General features: G+C 38.1%; 1 protein-coding gene across 2 annotated transcripts in view; it reads right to left on the reverse strand.

The window, feature by feature from the left end:
• Positions 1–1,030: 1,030 nt before the first annotated feature.
• Positions 1,031–17,779, reverse strand: part of RPRD1A (regulation of nuclear pre-mRNA domain containing 1A) — an 81,814-nt gene continuing 65,065 nt past the window's right edge. Inside the window, exons 7-8 of one of the 2 annotated variants that reach the window (XM_054461481.2) lie at positions 4,309–4,507; positions 1,031–1,800 (exon numbers count right to left, since the gene is read on the reverse strand). In XM_054461481.2, coding sequence (XP_054317456.1) covers positions 4,358–4,507 — 150 coding nt within the window. In that variant the 3' untranslated portion in view covers positions 1,031–1,800; positions 4,309–4,357. Of the gene's footprint in view, positions 4,508–17,779 lie in introns of both variants that reach the window. The other variant, XM_063653599.1, reaches the window with a different exon arrangement.

Here is a 17,779-nt window from a genome sequence, read left to right on the forward strand (position 1 = left end):
CAGAATCTCTAGGTATGGGTTCCACTGTATAAAACCTATTGCAGAAGCAAAAAAGTAGATGGGAATGGGAAGTATCTGAATTCAGATAAAGTGACCAGATGCCACCCAGGAATAGAGAACCAGGGGTGCTGGCCAGAGGACTACATTTCCCCAACTTTTTAGATGGTAAGAATCACAGAAAATTTTCTCAGTAGGTATGTATCCTTTTTGTAAATGCTCCAACTGAGTTTATCAAAAAGTATGGCACACACTGCCCTGGAGATTCTCACAGATTTCTAGTATCTTCAGTTTTGCTTTAAATTCAAGGAGTAGTTAAAGGGCATGGGCTCCAGGAGGTTGAAAGTACCAGTTGAATCTGTTCACTCAAAAGCACTTAATAAAGCATTACTAAGCAGTGGACCACAAAAGAATATGTGATCTTGTTCTTTTCCCATAAGGAACTTCCTATATAATTATAAAAACCATACTTTATTATCTTATTACCTGGAATTTGTTTAGAGCAGTGGTTGTCAGAATGTGGCCCCTAACCCCAGTGGCATCAGCATCAAGTTGTTTGAACTGTAAACCATCAGGCCTTACCCCAGACCTACTGAATCAGAAGCTCTGGGAGTGGGGCCCAACTATCTGTAGTTTATAAATCCTCTAGGTCAGGGATGTCCAATCTTCTGACTTCCCTGGGACACCCTGAAAAGGAATTGTGGGCTGCACATAAAATACACTAATGATAGCTAATGAGCTAAAAAAAAAAAAAAAAATTTCATAATGTTTTAGTTTACAAATTTGTGTTGCACCACACTCAAAGCCATCCTGGGTCACGTGCAGTTCACAGGTTGGACAAACTGGCTCTAGGTAATTCTGATGCTCACTCAAGTTTGGGAACTACTGGCCAAGTGAAGTAATCTCCTCCTTCAGCAGTCTCTCTACCATAACATCAGAATTATTTCCAGTACTTTGCTTCCCTCCCAGTCCATTAATCTTTCCCCTTCCCACCCCATATCCAATGAATCAGATTCACAAAACAACTTACACATTTCAAAAAGAACATAAAACTTTATTAAGAACATCTTATACTGTCATCAGATACAGCCAAAGAAAAACGGGTAAACAAACAGGGAAAGTTCATCTTCCCATGTGCTATTGCCACCTGAGAACAGACTCCTGTGTGGATGGCTGGAACAACAGTTGGCAACAAATGCTCTGTATAAATAATTCATTAAGTAACACAATGTTTCCTTTCTATACAGAGAAGAACTGGGCTTACATTTTAAGCTTTGATATAGTGCAACAACTATGAAACAAGACTACATCCTTAGGAGCTATTTCTTAATAGAATACAAAGCAGTTTAGTAGCTTTATGTTATTTCAGATAATGTAATTTTTTTAATGAAAAATTCAGAAAGGACATTCTAACTTTCCCAATTAGTTAATTTGTACTGCTGAGTTTTTTCTCTCTAAAGATTTCTCAGAATCAGTTCAGTAACTATACTTTAAAAAGATGAGTTGCTCATCTACAGTGATAATTGACAACTTAGTTTTGTGATTTTGCAAATCAAGATGCCTGGGTCATCCCAGAACTTTTGCTGATTCTGAAAGATTTCTTATAGAAAAACCCTGATTCAGAGTGCATGTGAGAGGAGATACCAAAACAGCTGCATCTGGACAGGGAGGTTGGCTATTGAGCACAGCTGATTCTCTGATTCCTGGTTCCCCTCTATGGTCCTTTTACTTACTGTAGTGCTGGAAGGAGAGAAGGAGCGCCCGGGAATCTGTTCAGATAGCCACTCCAGACAGCTCTCTGCACTGTATGTGGAGAAAAGAGTGATGGTATCCATTCAAACCATAGTAGCCCTACGACACCATGCTTTTCTCTTGAGGGTTCAGACCAAACTGCACTCAAAGATGCATGATCTGCCTCAGGTACACAGTGGAGAAAATGCTCATGATTTACAATTCGGTATTATAATACCCCCAACTAATCCCATTTCTTGAGAAAATGAAGTCTTCCTTTTAGGAAGAATGTTTGCTTCTAAGGCTTACCATGTTAATTATCACACGGCTGAAAAGATGACTTCTAAATCAGACTGTATTGTCTGTGTTCAGTTAATAAGTTAACCAACAACTGAAATTTGTGGAGGATTGGTCGAGGGGTGGGATTCAGGTTTTTGAGTACTATCACTTATCACAAATCTCATCAAGCTCTTTAAAAAAATAATGCATTTTTATCATAAATATTTAGAGCAGATACTGGCATTAAAATCAGTATCTAAGTCAGAAGTCTGTCTGAAATGGTGAAAATATTTCAACAAACTTCTAAAAGATTTCAAATCTTCCCAGGAGTACATAGTTTATAAATTAGTTTTAAATGGAAAAAAATATATATTTTGAATGGATAAATCACCACTTTAGCAGATCATAAATAAGGTCAAGATATTGAAAATAAGTTAACATACAAGTTTTTGCTTTCACATTAACAATAAAAACTAACTTACTTAGTATACTTTCATAACATGTACAACCAGGTTTCATAATTGTGCATTTGTCACCTCCCCACTTGGCTGAATCTTTTTCTTCCATTTCCTACACCTAGGGACAGAGGTAGACAGACATCCCAGGGTGTGAGTGTGGCTGCTGCATGCTGTGTCCTAGTTAGAGCAGTGTTACAAATGCTGGTCAGGATCTATGATTAGTAACCTGTGAACCACGTTACAAGTTAAGGACATTCATGGTTAAGTGGATTCAGTTCCCAGGTGAGCTATCAGCAGTAGTGTTAGGGAACCTAACTACTATTCTTTTTGTGAGAAAATGCACCGCAAGTCCCGAAAGTTGACTAAAAAACTTTGGAATAAGCCATGTATTATTAGTAGTGCATGGATTAGCACTACTTATATGTGTCTCTGTTTTGGAGAGAGGTCAAATTGTTAAAAGAACTATTTGCAGAACTACTTGGCTATTAAAAATAAATGTCTGCCTTCTTCATATGTAATTCATTGTAACTATAATTTCTAATACTGAGAAAGAAACAATGAAGCCATTCAGACTAGAGAGACATAATTGGCTTGTGGGATTTTCAAGATGTTTTATTGACTATCTAATTGGAATCTACTTACAAGGAGAAGAAAAATGTCTAGTATGTAAAGCAATGAATGAAAATAAATATTTATCCTAAGTCATTATTGAGTACAAATCCACAGCTTAACAATGTGTTTGTAACAGCAGGAGAGCATGCAACTGCTCTAACACACAGGGTCAGAAATAAAAGGTAAAAGTACATTTGTTTTGTAACTGTAAATATACAAATATAAAATTTACCATATCTACCCTGTAGTGTGGCACTGCTTAACTGCCAAATATACAGTCATTCAAAAACCTTAAGGAAACATTGAAAATGTCTCAGGCTACTTTACTGAATATTAACGAATATTGTGTTCTTGAGCTATCAGAGCTAAAAATATTATTTTTAAAGTTATATGAGTAAGGGAATAATAAAAGTATCATTTCATGTGTCTTTTAATCCCATAGATGGCTTTTTGTTAAAGGGATTAATTATGTTAAAAGGAAACTGATTTGACAAATAGAAACCAGTTCCAGAACCAAAGTTGTCCTCTTGGTAGAATGTCAAAATTTATATTATTTCCAAAGTATTTTCATTATTAATCTACTCAAATAATTACAAACAGTTTAATCAAGGGAGTCACTATTTAACACTTTTAAAATCTACACTGGCAGTTGGAATGGAACTTTTACAATGCTATTAAGGAACAGTTCTCTACACTTTCATCTGCCCCTCAAAGTGACATCCATGTTTAATGTTAAATTACCGACCTCTAAGGAATCAAAGGCATGTAGAGACACAGAATCGATATTTTGTTTGGGGAGAAGGGTAAAGATTATGTTGGAACATTTAGTCCCTTCTACAATCAAGTCCTAACTATACCATAATAAAGTCTCAATCAACTCCTAATTAGTTCTTCCCCTTCAGGAATTACATAGTATACAGTGATTAGATGCTGAAGAAAATAAAGAAAAACAATTGAAAATACCTGAAGAAATACAAACAAGGGATTTCTCACAAGGCCTTGGATCAAAAAAAAAAAATTACAAAAAGATCTTTTGAAAATAATCACTATTTGTGAGCTTATTAATACACACAAATCATCACTTTGTTCAAATTAAGTCATGTTAATTTACCAATAAAATAGTAAACAAACCAACATTTTAAACAATTTTATAAATTACTCATTGTTCCTTTTGTTAGTGTTTCTTTCTCAACAATATACAAAAATAACACTACAGGACTATCCACCTAACCTGTCTCCATCTCTTGCAAAGTCCTGGGACCTGGAAAGAGGCTGGTCCATCAATCTTCACTGTAGATGTCTCCCGCAAACGGCAGGTGCATGTGGCTGCCAGTGACATTGGGCAATCGAGATAAGTCTGGCAGGCTCTGGATCCGGGACCTGAGTTCTTTGCGCACCAGGGAAACTCTGGCTAGCTTGCGCTTGTACTCCTGTAACATCAAACCACTTTCATTAGTATTCGGGGATTGAAAGAACTTCCTAGCTAATAATGACCTACATAAACCCAGGTACTATATATACTCAGTTAATGCCTATTTAAAAAGGTTATTCCAGTGTGAGTTTTCACATCAAAATATGAGCTTTGGAAATATATAACTAGTAAACTATTACTATTAAGAAAAATCACAATCTTTAGCTGTTCCTTCACACCAGTAGAAAGAAGACTAACATTAATATGCTTAACTTCGACATACAAGATGTTCAGATATTCTTGAGTTTGGGCAAGAAAAATTACATATTTATTTTCACAAACCTTAACTAAAATTTGGCAAGAACATCTATGAAAACTCAGTAAGAATGGCCAGAGTCTGTGGTGTCTGAAGCAGGACTGCTCCCTTCCTGTGCCCTCCCATCTAAGCAAGGAGGGTCCACTCCAGACTGCTGCAGCCAAGAATACAGGATCACTCTCCCTGCAACTTCCAGCGCGGGGGCTTTATTCCCAGAAAGAGTGCCTCTCATCCTACCCCAGCTACCTGGTGCTGAAGCTAAGTCCTGAGATAGCGCAGAGAAGAGCCTGGGGAATCCCTCCTGCCCAGCCCCCACTCTTGGAAAAGAAGTTCTTTCTTATGCGTGGAGGACTGAGAATACTTGGGCCCTGATAAGCCTCACCCCCAACTCATGAGGAGGTGGCTCCACAGCAGAATAGGCAAGCCAAGACAACCTCAGGCTGCTGCACCCCTCCCTTTCTCCAAAAGCTCAGCACTCACAACAGGGTATCACTCAGAGAAAAGCTTCCCACTATACCCATCTCAGTTCCACGGTCCTGACTCAGAGATTTGGTCTAAGGAAGTAGCAGGCAGTAAAATAGATATGTCCATGGCAATTCACTATTACCACAGTGCATGGCACAAAGCAGGGAGATTCACGCTCTTTCCAAATGTGGTCACAGGTAAGTCCTGAGAGGACCATCCTAGAGAGTGCATAGATGAGGAAACATCTAAGGAAGAAACCCAGCTAGGAGTTTACTGCAACTCTCCAGGAAAGAAAGGACTAGGGCCTGAACCGAACCAAACCAACAGTAATAAGGATAGAGCAATGTCCTTTATAAACTACATTATATGTAAATAATACCTTAATGTCAAAGACTAAAACAATGTTTAGAAAGAAAAATCAGCAGGAATTGGTTGTGGTTCTGCTGTGAGGAATAATGAGGGTTCAGGCTTCATAAACAGGTGGATATCGGAGCTGTTATCTGAGATAGCAAAGAGAGGGGCACAAACTCCTTTGGAGAAGGATACAGAGTTCATTTTTAAGCATGTTAAGTGTGAGTTATCCATGGGATTTCTAGTAGGCACTTGGAAATGTGATTACAGTATTCTGAGCTACAAATAAAGATTTAGGCTTTATAACTGACAAATTCTAGCTAAAACCAAGAGAAGAGTATGAGCCACTTAGGTTTATATAAATAATCTACAACGTTTCTCAATCATTTTGCCCCTCCCTTCTCTACTCTTCTGCACATCTACCATGAGCTAAGATTTCATCAAACTTTATTTTTTGTGGTTTTAGTAAAAATATACATATAATGAATCTATCTGATTTTCTATCTTTTCCATCATACCACACTACCTCCCATGATTCTAATGTGTCCACCCAAAAGATGGCATGACCCTCGTCCCTCTCCTGGTTAAGAATCACAGTACACACAGGAAGGAAGAGAAGTGAGCTAACAGCAAAATGCAGAAATGTCACCAATGTTGAAAAGGATCATGAAAAGAGCAGTAAAAGAGTAGTAGATACCAGGATAGAGAAGTGAGCATGTATTTGGAAAGTTTCCCACTTTTTTCTTATGAAAATACTGGCTTGCTGAACAATACCACTCACGTCCATTATCTGAATAACTCAGTAATTATCCTTAACTAAGACTATCTGCTCTCCAATTTTTTTTTTCTTTTTTTTTCTTTTTTTTGATACGGAGTTTTGCTTTTGTTGCCCAGGCTGGAGTGCAATGGCGCCATCTCAGCTCACCACAACCTTCACCTCCTGGGTTCAAGTGATTCTCCTGCCTCGGCCTCCCGAGTTTAGCTGGGACTAACAGGCATGTGTCACCACACCCCACTAATTTTTTTGTATTTTTAGTAGAGACGGGGTTTCTCCATATTGGTCAGGCTGGTCTCGAATTCCCAACCTCAGGAGATCCGCCTGCCTCGGCCTCCCAAAGTGCTGGGATTACAGGCGTGAGCCACTGTGCCCGTCCTGCTCTCCAAGTTCTTATAAAAGAATGCAATAACAAATTCATTGTAATTTGATATTTGAAAAAGGTTCACCTACAGCATTTCATATCTGAAAAGTTTCCCACTTTTTAAGTGTGGGCTGTATGTGATGACTGACTTCCAAAGAGTACAGTATGAAAAGGAGGGAAAAAAGATTAACTTTACAGAAGAGAAACCTGACAAACAATACCTAAGCCATGTGATAAAGGTACCATCAACACTACCACTCAGGTTGACAGTATTTCCTTTGACATGAGATGAAAATGGCATTCTCCCTCTATGGGCTTCTTCCCTGAAACATATGACTCCACTTTAGCTGTGAGAAAAACATCAGAAAATCCCAATTGAGGGACGTGACCAGTAGTGCTGAAAACTGTCAAGGTCATCAGACAAGGGAAGTCAGAGGAACTGTCACACCCAAGAGAAGCAGAACAACCAAATCTAATGTGATATTCTGGATGGGATCGTGGAACAGAAAAAAGGACATTAGGTAAAAATTAAGAAAATCTGAATAAAGTGTGGCCTTTAGTCAATGTGTCAATATTGGTTGACTACTTATGACAAATGTATCATACTAATGTAAGATGTTACAACAGGGGAAACTGGATGTGAAGTGTATGAGAATTTTCTATACTCTCTTCATAGTCTTTTGGTAAACCTAAAATTATTCTAAAATTAAAACTTTTTTAAAAAAAAAGTCTGATGGACAAATTAAACATTTTCCCAGATTATTGAAGCTGTTTTGCATAATTCTTAATCTTCACAAAAATGCTAAAACACAGGCATCATTATTCCCATTCCATAGATAAGAAAACTGAGGCTTTAAAAACTGAAGATAACATGCTGGTTTCCCTTCAGGTAATATAAATCTTTCAACTTTTACTAAAAAGTGAATATAAACTGCTCAAGGTTCATTAACACCAGGCACCATGTAACATAATTGATTTTGATACATCAAAATTGATGAATAAATTAATAGATCTTAGTTGTTTGTGGTCAAATGATCCAACATTTGCTATTCAAAAAGATAAAACCAAAAACATTTTGAGATGTTTTGCAGAATAGCAGTTGTATTATACACACTGTGATGCAACTTGGTTAAAAATACTGGCCAGGCACAGTGGATCACACCTATAATCCCAGCATTTTGAGGCCGAGGTGGGTGGAATGCTTGAGCTCAGGAGTTTGAGACCAGCCTGGGCAATACGGTGAAACTTTTTGTCTCTACAAAAAGTAAAAAACTTATCCAGACATGGGTGGCATGCAACTGTAGTCCCAGCTACACAGGAGGCTAAAGTGGGAGTCACCTGGGCCCAGGAGGTCGAGGCTGCAATAAGCCATGATTGTGCCACTGTACTCCAGCCTAGGCAATAGAGTGAGACCCTGTCTCAAAAAAAAAAAAAAAAAAAAAAAGAACTATCTGTAATTTAAGATTACAAATAATATATGGCCACTACAGCAAATATGTTAAAGTTATTTTAAACTATGTATAATTTTTATGATATTAAGCCCAATATGAACAAAAATTTCCTTAAAGCCAAATACAGTACAAATTCCTATTTAGAATATTTTGTTCAAGTTTTTCCTCCTTTACCTGTCCAGGATACCAATTTCTTTCCATACTTCCAAGTGCCAGCTGAAATCCCAAACTCTACATTGAACCTTCCCCAATGACTTTTCTCATATCTAAACTTTCACTTCTGACCATGTAACAATGTATTGCTTTAACATCCTATTGACCATTCACATATCACATATATAGAATACACTTTTTAAAAAAACTGATGAATGAAATGTCAAAAAAGAGGGAAAAAAATTTTATCATTTGAATGGTTAAACCTTTCACACATGTGTATATACATATGTATCTCTTAAGAAATGCAACATTCATAAGCAAAACATTCAACATCCAACATTCATAAGCAATTTCTTTATATTGATTTAGCTACATGCTTTTAAAAATTATTTTTGGAAAGCAGAGAATGTAAATAAAATGAATGTAACTGAGTATCTATTCTACTACAAATAAGATCAGCAAAGAAAACCAACTTTGCACCTTTTTCCTCTACTACAAATTTTGCTCTTCTTTCCATCTTACCCATCTTTAGTCAAAAGCTACTTAAAGTTTTTAAATTGGGGCACAACATAAAACTCATAACTATTAAGTAGATACTTCAGTTAGTATATATGTGTACCCATCGTATATGTAACCAACACCTAGATCAAGATATAGGCTTTTTCAGAACCCCAGAAATTTTCCTCATACCACCTCTCCCAACTTTTAATCACTATTTTCCAAACTTCAATTAGTTAACTACCATCCTTCATAACGTTTTTTACCATGACTCACACTGTTATTTACATAATATTTAAATCAACTCATTTTTTAACATCTTCATTCTAAGAAATAATATCCATGCAATCACAGGTTTGTTGTGCTCATTTTGGTTTTGATTCACACATCAAAATAAACGTAACTAGGGCCGGGCACAGTGGTTCACGCCTGTAATCCTAGCACTTTGGGAGGCCAAGGTGGGCGGATCACCTGATGTCACGAGTTCAAGACCAGCCTGGCCAACATGGTGAAACCCTGTTTCTACTAAAAATACAAAAATTAGCTGGGTGTGGTGGCGGCACCTGTAATCCCAGCTACTTAGGAGGCTGAGGCAGAAGAATCACTTGAACCTGGGAGATGGAGGTTACAGTGAGCTGAGATTGCACCACTGCACTCAAGCATGGGCAACAAGAGCAAAACTGTCTCAAAAACTAAAAAAAAAAACGTAACTATTAAAATAAATGTTCTCAGGTGGCACCATGGCATGGGTGCATTTGGGAACCAATGCTTTACCTCATTCTTCTTACTCTGTTGACCGAAGCCACTTTCCTTCTTCCCCTCTGTTTTCCTCATTCAACAAGGCCCACCTTTCTGTCCTTATTTTACCCTTTACTTGCCACCAGTATCATCACTACCACCCTAAAGCTTGTTATCACCTCAGTCATGAGCAACCCTTATGTCAGTTTCTGCGGTTCCAGCTTCATACCAAGGCTCAATTCCACTGATCATATCCAAGCCCCTCCACTCTTCCAAAATTTTGCCCATCTGTCATAATCCAGGCAAATTTTCACTTTGCCTAAAACTCTTCCCCTGTTCTTACCATCCTTACTCTAGGCTCCTAGCTGAAACTATCTCTGCACTGTTTGGTTGTGTAATCCATGTAAGTCTCTGTCTTGTCTTTCCAAGGGCAGAAGCCTTCTTTACACTGCTATACTACAACACTAGTGAACTAGGAGGTGTGACTTGCCTTGTGTGCACTGTAAGTGGGCTACAGCTTCTTGAAATCTGAACCACCATTACAGATTTCTTTACAGCTAAGTATATATTGAGGATCCAAATTTTATATATTTTTCAAGTCCTACATTAAGACCAAACACTGCCATAGAATCTTTTCTGACTCTGGCCTCAAGCTAACTTCCTATGATATGCTACTATATGAGTTATTTCTGAATTACTACTGGATTTTTTCTAATTTCATACCCATAATTAGGAGAAAACACACTTTCTATATATCTACATTACTTGCAGTGTCCAGCAAGGGACTGAGTATTAACAGTACGCCCCAGTCAACACTCCATGAAGTCAGATCTGGATGGAGTACTGTTTCCTCAATCTACTACCTATGTAACCCTGGGCAAGGGCTCCCGAAGATTATCTAATTAAGTCTCAGACGCCTACTTCATAAAATAAGGGTACTATTTTACAGTGCTGTGTGGCCAAACTGATGTGGAAGTTTTCAAATTAGGAAGTGCTATATAATTGTAGTTATCATTCTGAGACGATATCAGAATCACCTTGCACTAAGAACATCTAAGAGAATAAATTTCCTGAAATTTGGAATTCTTGTTCATTTTAGGGCTGACCCTAGTATGTTCTAAAATTCTAGTTGCTTTAAATACCTAATATTTCTGAAATTAAAATATTTACATGGCTGCCTTTTTCTTGCAGATGCTGCTAATAATTCTTTTTATCTTTCCTACATAATTGTGACAAAAAAAAAGAGAGAGAGAGAGAATTTCAACCACATCCATATAGGGATCTTTAGTGGCCAATTAAAGGCTTTGGTCAATTCTAAGCATCATACTTACTGTATTGCAGACCTATGGCTTCCTACCCATTTCTTGATAAAAACAGCAGAATTTGTAGAGAAAAAAGGTGCAAAGTTTGTTTTCTCTGGTGACCTCATTTATCTGTAGTATAATGTCCTTTGCCTCTTTTAAGAAGTTAACATACAAGTATTTCTTAAGCCACTGCCTTCAATAGAACTATTAAGAAGCTTCAGTTCTCATTATTAGGATCCATCACCATTTACTTTTACTTCATTTTGCATGTCCTGAAATTGGGCCCTTTTCTAGATTAAAGGAAAAAATTAACTGAAGTATTAATCAAGATATAACACACACACACCCATTTTCTTTTTTTAATAAGGCCAAGAAATTCCATGATGTCAGGGAGTTTCTGAGACTGCAGATTAGTCAAGTCTGTTGCCATCCCCAGGGGACAGAGTGCAAAGGAGATAAAGATCTCAGTGGTTTGCCCTCACCTTCTGGGAAACAAATGCTCAAATTTGGCTTGGTATCTAATCCTGGAATTGACAATTTTAAAAATATAAACTCCAATATATCCAATCCTTTCTCATTTCTTTTCACAGGTTATCCTATACATCTCAGATGGAGCTGTCATTTTTTTCCCCTTGACTGCAGAAGTTTTACCTTTTGGTGGGAATTACTTTAATGTAAGTAAATATCATCTAACGAACTGTCTCACTTCCTTTAGTTCCTTTCATTCTCTTAAGAAATCTACTATTGCAAAGTTTCATTAATCTTCCAGATTGTTAACAAGCATGTGGAAAAAGATATTTTATCGAGTTTTCTGCAAGGAACCCAATGCCTGTCAACTAGGTTTTGAAAAACTGGTAATGTTAAGTTATTAGGGTAGATGTTACAAAGAAACTTTATATATTCCAAGATTTCATATACTACACTGTGACCCTAACCAAATAGCTACTACACTTCTCATCTGCTTACTATATGCCAAACATTGTTCTAAGTGCTCCATTTAATCTTCACTGGTAGAGATTATTACTAACCATGTATTATAGATGATGAAACTAAACCACATTTAACCATTAAGAAACTTCACCCAAAGTCAACAGACAGGGGCAAAAGGGGGCTCCAACTTAAGATAATCTGTCTTCAGAGTCCTCATGCTTTACCATTATGCTAACCTCCCTCTCATATCCTGGAATTATTTTGGGGGTGGGTATTCTGAAGATGTTATCCAAATGAAAGTTCAACTAAAGGTTCAGCACAGTGACAAGACGGCTAGTTATGTTCCTAAAACTCAAAATCCAATAAGGAAACACTGACTTGTATCAGGTAGTCTACTTCTGTCCTTAAAACATCTCTGGCATTCCTAGTAGTGAAGCAGAGTTGTCATTTTCCCATGAATAACAGCATATAGGCCCCGTGATAAATTTTCTTAAACAAGAGTAATACCAGCTACATAAAGATACTAGAGAAAAGGCAGCAAAGGGCTAGTTCAACCAGAAAAGGTGCCCAATGCCAGGAAAGCTGAACCTCCTAATAATGATGTTTTGACATTGAGGGTGGAAGGATGGAGCAGAGAGTAAGCCAGGAGCTGATAAGCAGCATTTAACTTTGGTTATTTTTGTTTTTGAAATTTCAAAACAAGCAGAGAGAAGGAATTTAAAGAAATGACCCTCCATAATCAGTCTTTCCACATGTACTCAGTCAAATGAGGAAGTTAATACCGTTACCTTTATTTTCTGTCTAACATTTTAGCCTCACTCACTTAGTACATATATTATATTATCCAGTTAATAAAGAATCCCATTTCTCATTGGTCATAAATGCCATCTAATCTGGTGTTTCCCAAATTGGGTGTTCCATGAAACATCATTCCATAAGGTTTTAACAAGCAAGCCAAAAGTCAGAGATTCTGGGCTTATGTTTGTAAGCAAAAATAGGGTTCCTTGCTACAGGCCTGCTCAGATCCTCCATATCTGAGCAGAGTGAAGTTCCAGAAGTACAATCTGGTTTGCAACATTCCTCAAAATCACTGAAATACATTTTTGCTGAACACGTACTACCACCTTCCAGAGCTAACAGCTTATGTACCAAATAGTTAGGCAAACATTGAACCCAACATTTCTCATCCTTGTTATTCGACCTCTTTTTGACCACCTCCAGCACTAGCAAACTCACTAGTTTTGTCTTTCACTTTTGAAGAATAATTTCATTGGATATATAATTCTAAGTTGGTGGGTTTTTTCTTTCAACACTTATCTCACTATCTTCTTGCTTGCATGGTTCTGCTGACAAGTCCATAATTTATCTTTGTTACGCTACAGGTAAGGTAAGGTGATTCCCCCTCTGGCTTCTTTCAAGGTTTTACTTTGATTTTCTGCACTTTAAATATGGCATGCCTAAGTAGAGATTGTAGGCATTTTGGTATCCTGCTTGGTGTTCTCTTGAGTTTCCTGGATCGGTGGTTGGGTGTCACTAATTTTTAAAATTCTTGGCTATTTTTACTTCAAATATTTATTCGGCTTCATTCTCTTGCTTTCTAGTATTTCAAGCCCATGTACACTATACCTTTCCAAATGGTCCCAAAATTCTTGGCTGTTCTATTTGTGGGGACTTCTTTTCCATTCTGTTTTCACTTTGCATTTCAGTTTGGGAAGCTTCTATAGACCTACTCTTCAAGTTCACCAGTTCCTTCCTTGGTAGTGTCCAGTCTGCTGAACTGCCCATCAAACACATTCTTATTATTTTTTTTACAGTCTCACTCTGTCACCCAGGCTGGAGTGCAGTGGCACAATCACAGCACATTGCAGCCTTAACCTCTTGGGCTCAAGTGATCCTCCCACCTAAGCCTCCCAAAGTGTTGGTAATTTTTTTTCCCCTAGCATTTGCTTTGGATTTTTTCTGGGCATTTCCACCTCTCTACTTATATTACCCACCTGTTCTTGCATTGTACCTACTTTTTCTGTTAGACCCCTTAACATTTCAATTATTTTCAATTCTTAGTCTGATCATTTCAAAATTTGTGCCATATATAAGTCTGGTTCTGACACTTGCTTTCTCTCTTCAGACTGTTTCTTGACTTTTAGCAGGCCTTGTAATTTTTTATTGAAACCCAAACATCAGGTAATAGTGAGGTAAACAAGTCAATAGTTTAAGGTGTTATTAATCTAGCTAGGAGTTAGACTGTATATAAGATCTGCTACAGAGGTAGATGCCAGAGACTGAAACTCACTCTTTATTAAATAGCCCTTACACATAAGGAAGTTTTAAATGGCAGAGTGGTCTTGCTTGTCACCTGTAACTCATCCACTGGTCCTAGTTCTGCTCTCAAAAGTAAACCCAAATCCTCTTTTCTGATAGCTTTCAAAGGTTGTGAAGATAGGTATTCATATAATTTATATCCCTCCCCAGCTCTGATCTCCCCAGTTCCCTCAAATGTTCTCCAAGGAATGTTAGTTCCATTTCCCTTTGTTCTTGCCTCTGCCTCTGGATACACTGTGGCAAGTTAATTCATTTTGGTTAATATGGAATCCAGAGTTGAAGACAGAAATCCCGCTGTGGTTTAACCAGCATCTGATGAAACAGAACTTATCTTCCACATTCTGATCACTTGGTTTATTAGTGTAGCTTGACACTAAACTAGCTGTGTCACCATGCTAATAGCTATACTTGTTCAGTGCTTTCTCCCATTAAGTGATGCCAAGCCAGGTCCAGACAATACTGATGCAATTCACTTTGGAAAATCAAAATAAGGGAATTTATACTAGAAATGTTTAGGCAAAGAAAGGTATAAAGAAATAAATGCAGTGTTTCACAGTGATCTCCATTCAGTTTGCACTGGTTACAGACCAACGGTCCGACGTGTCAAGCACATTACTCAACAGAAAATGCACCTTAACCATGGTTTAAGTGAGTTAGCTACTGATGGGTGAGTTTCAGAAGCAGAAGTTCTAAGTAAATTCGTGTGCATATGTGCATTTTTCAAAGCTGTTGGCAACTCAAAAAAATTTTAAACTTCCATATTCTGCTCTTTGATATAACTGCTTTAAGAGGTTTGTATTTTAAACTTCTTCAGTGCAATATCAAAATTATCAATAAAGTCTAAAGTTTTTTTTGTTTTGTTTTGTTTTTTTTTTTAAGAAAAAGTCTCACTCTGTTGCCCAGGCTGGAGTGCAGCAGCATAATCACAGCTCACTGTAGTCTCGACCTCCTGGGCTCCAGTGATCCTCCCACCTTGGCCTCTCAAGTAGCTGTGACTACAGGTGCACACCACCACACCACACTTGGAGAGGGAGAGGAAGACAGACAGACACAGACTTTTTTTTCTTTTTTTTTTTTTTTTGGTAGAGACTGGGTTTTGCCATGTTTCGTAGGCTGGTCTTGAACTCCTGGGCTCAAGTGATCCACCCAAAGTGCTGGGATTACAGGCATGAGCCACCGCACCCAGACAAATTCTAGCTCTAACATGAATCTTACTTCAAAAGCTAGGAGGGATTAAATACATTTATATGATATTGTTACCAATGATAGCACTCCATCAATAAATCACAATGGCACACTGACAGACTTCCAATCTTATTTTCTTTTTTCCAAGATGGGGTCTCACTCTGTCACCCTGGCTGAAATGCAGTGGTGCAGTATCAGCTTACTACAACCTCTGCCTCCTGCACTCAAATGATCCTCCCACCTCTGCCTCCCGAGTAGCTAGGACTACAGGCGCACACCACCACACCCAACTAATTTTTGTATTTCTTGTAGAGACAAGGTCTTGCTATGTTGCCCAGGCTGGTTTTGAACTCCTGGTCTCAAGCAATCCTCCCACCTCGGCTTCCCAAAGTGCTGGGATTACAGGCATGAGCCGGCGCCCAGCCTCAATATTCTTTTCGGTAACCCACTGCTCCATTTGTTACGTAGGCCTAGTTCTTTCAATAGGTCCAACAAGTATAACTTATTTAACCCCATGAGGATAAACAGACCTTAAAAAAAAAGTTCCACTCTTATTTGAAATGAAAGAAAAGAGATACCAGTCTGGCCAATATGGGGAAATCCTGTCTCTACTAAAAATACAGAAATTAGCTGGGTGTGGTGGCACGCACTTGTAATCCCAGCTACTCAGGAGGCTGAGGCAGGATAATCACTTGAACCTGGGAGGCAGAGGTTGCAGTGAGCCAAGACCCTGCCACTGCACTCCAGCCTGGGCAACAGATTGAGACCCTGACTCAAAAAAAGAAAAGAAATAAAATAAATTTAAAAAATAAAACACAATACAAATCTGGCTACCTATGTTAAGTTGAAGAAACTCACTTTCACAAAGACTTTTTAAAAAATACAACTGCATGGCCAGGCATGGTGGCTCACGCCTGTAATCCCAGCATTTTGGGAGGCCGAGGTGGGTGGATCACGAGGTCAGGAGATCAAGACCATCGCGGCTAACACGGTGAAACCCTGTCTCCACTAAAAATACAAAAAATTCTCCGGGCATGGTGTCAGGCACCTGTAGTCCTAGCTACTCCAGAGGCTGAGGCAGGAGAATGGCGTGAGTCCAGGAGGCGGAGCTTGCAGTGAGCTGAGACTGCGCCACTGCACTCCAGCCTGGGCAACAGAGCGAGACTCCATCTCAAAAAAAACAAAAAACAAAAAAACAAAACAAAAAAAACCCCTGCATATTTGCAACTATTTAAAACAAAAAAAGAAAACATAATGAAACAAAATATATACAAATTTTAATAATGGTTTTCAGTGATTGCTGTAAATTTGTGGGCAGTTTTTCTATTTTTCAGTATTTTCCAAATTTTCTCCAATAATTATGTATTGGTTTTATGATGGGAAAATTCTTAGGAAAAAGAGGCAAGGAAAGAAAATTTTAAACTCTGTATATCACTTTTATAAGCTGAATTAAAGTACTCAGAAGTATCCAACTATGACAGAAATACAGAAAAAGTTAAAGGCACTGAATTTTAGAGCTAGGTCTTATAAATAATTAAGTTTGAAATCCACAGCATGAAAATGAAGAATGGCCTTGATAGTATACAATTTATTCAAGTTCATAGAGTAACTTCTAGAACCCCTAACTCCCAATTCCCAGTTCATGATTTTACTCCATATATCACTCACTGGAGACTAACCAAGATAGACATCCAAGCAGGAATTAACTTTGTACACACAGCATGGCTACAACTGTATGTGTGTGTGTGTGTGTTTTTTTTACAACTATGTTTACGATGATATTTTTAATCTATGATTTTTTTTTTTAAAGACTAAAGGAAATACATCAAAATGTGAGCAGGAGCTGTTTAAATGGTTTTAATGTATTTTTTCAAATTTCCCTTAAAGACAGTATGTTAACACCTCTGTGCCTCACTGTTCTTTTATAAAATACGTAAGAATAGAATCTACCTATGACAATCACAGAATTAATGAAAATAGAAGAAATACTTAGAACAGTGTCTTGGTACAGAGCTAATGCTAAATAAGTATTATGTTATGATTAAATTTTAGAGTATCATCTCACATACAATGGAGTTTAAGTGCCATGGCAGGGTTTTATTTTTTGGAGACAGGTCAGCCCATCTGGAGTGCAGTGGCGTCACCATGGCTCACCACACTCCCAACCTCCCAGGCTCAAGCAGTCCTCCCACCTCAGCCTCCCAAGTAGCTGGGATTACAGCCATGTGCCACCATGCCTAGCTAATTTTCAAAAAATGTTATGTAGAGACAGGGTCTCGCTATGTTGCCAGGGCTGGTCTCAAGCTATCCTCCCACTTTAGCCTCCCAAAGGCTGAATGCCAAAGTGTTGGCATTACAGGAATGGGCCACCGTGCCTGGCCATAGCAAGGTTTCAGTTAGGTATAGACAGTGGTAATTTTTCACCCCAGTAGTGTACAG

Source organism: Pongo pygmaeus, chromosome 17 (genome assembly GCF_028885625.2).
Source record: "Pongo pygmaeus isolate AG05252 chromosome 17, NHGRI_mPonPyg2-v2.0_pri, whole genome shotgun sequence".
Taxonomy (NCBI): Eukaryota; Metazoa; Chordata; class Mammalia; order Primates; family Hominidae; genus Pongo; species Pongo pygmaeus.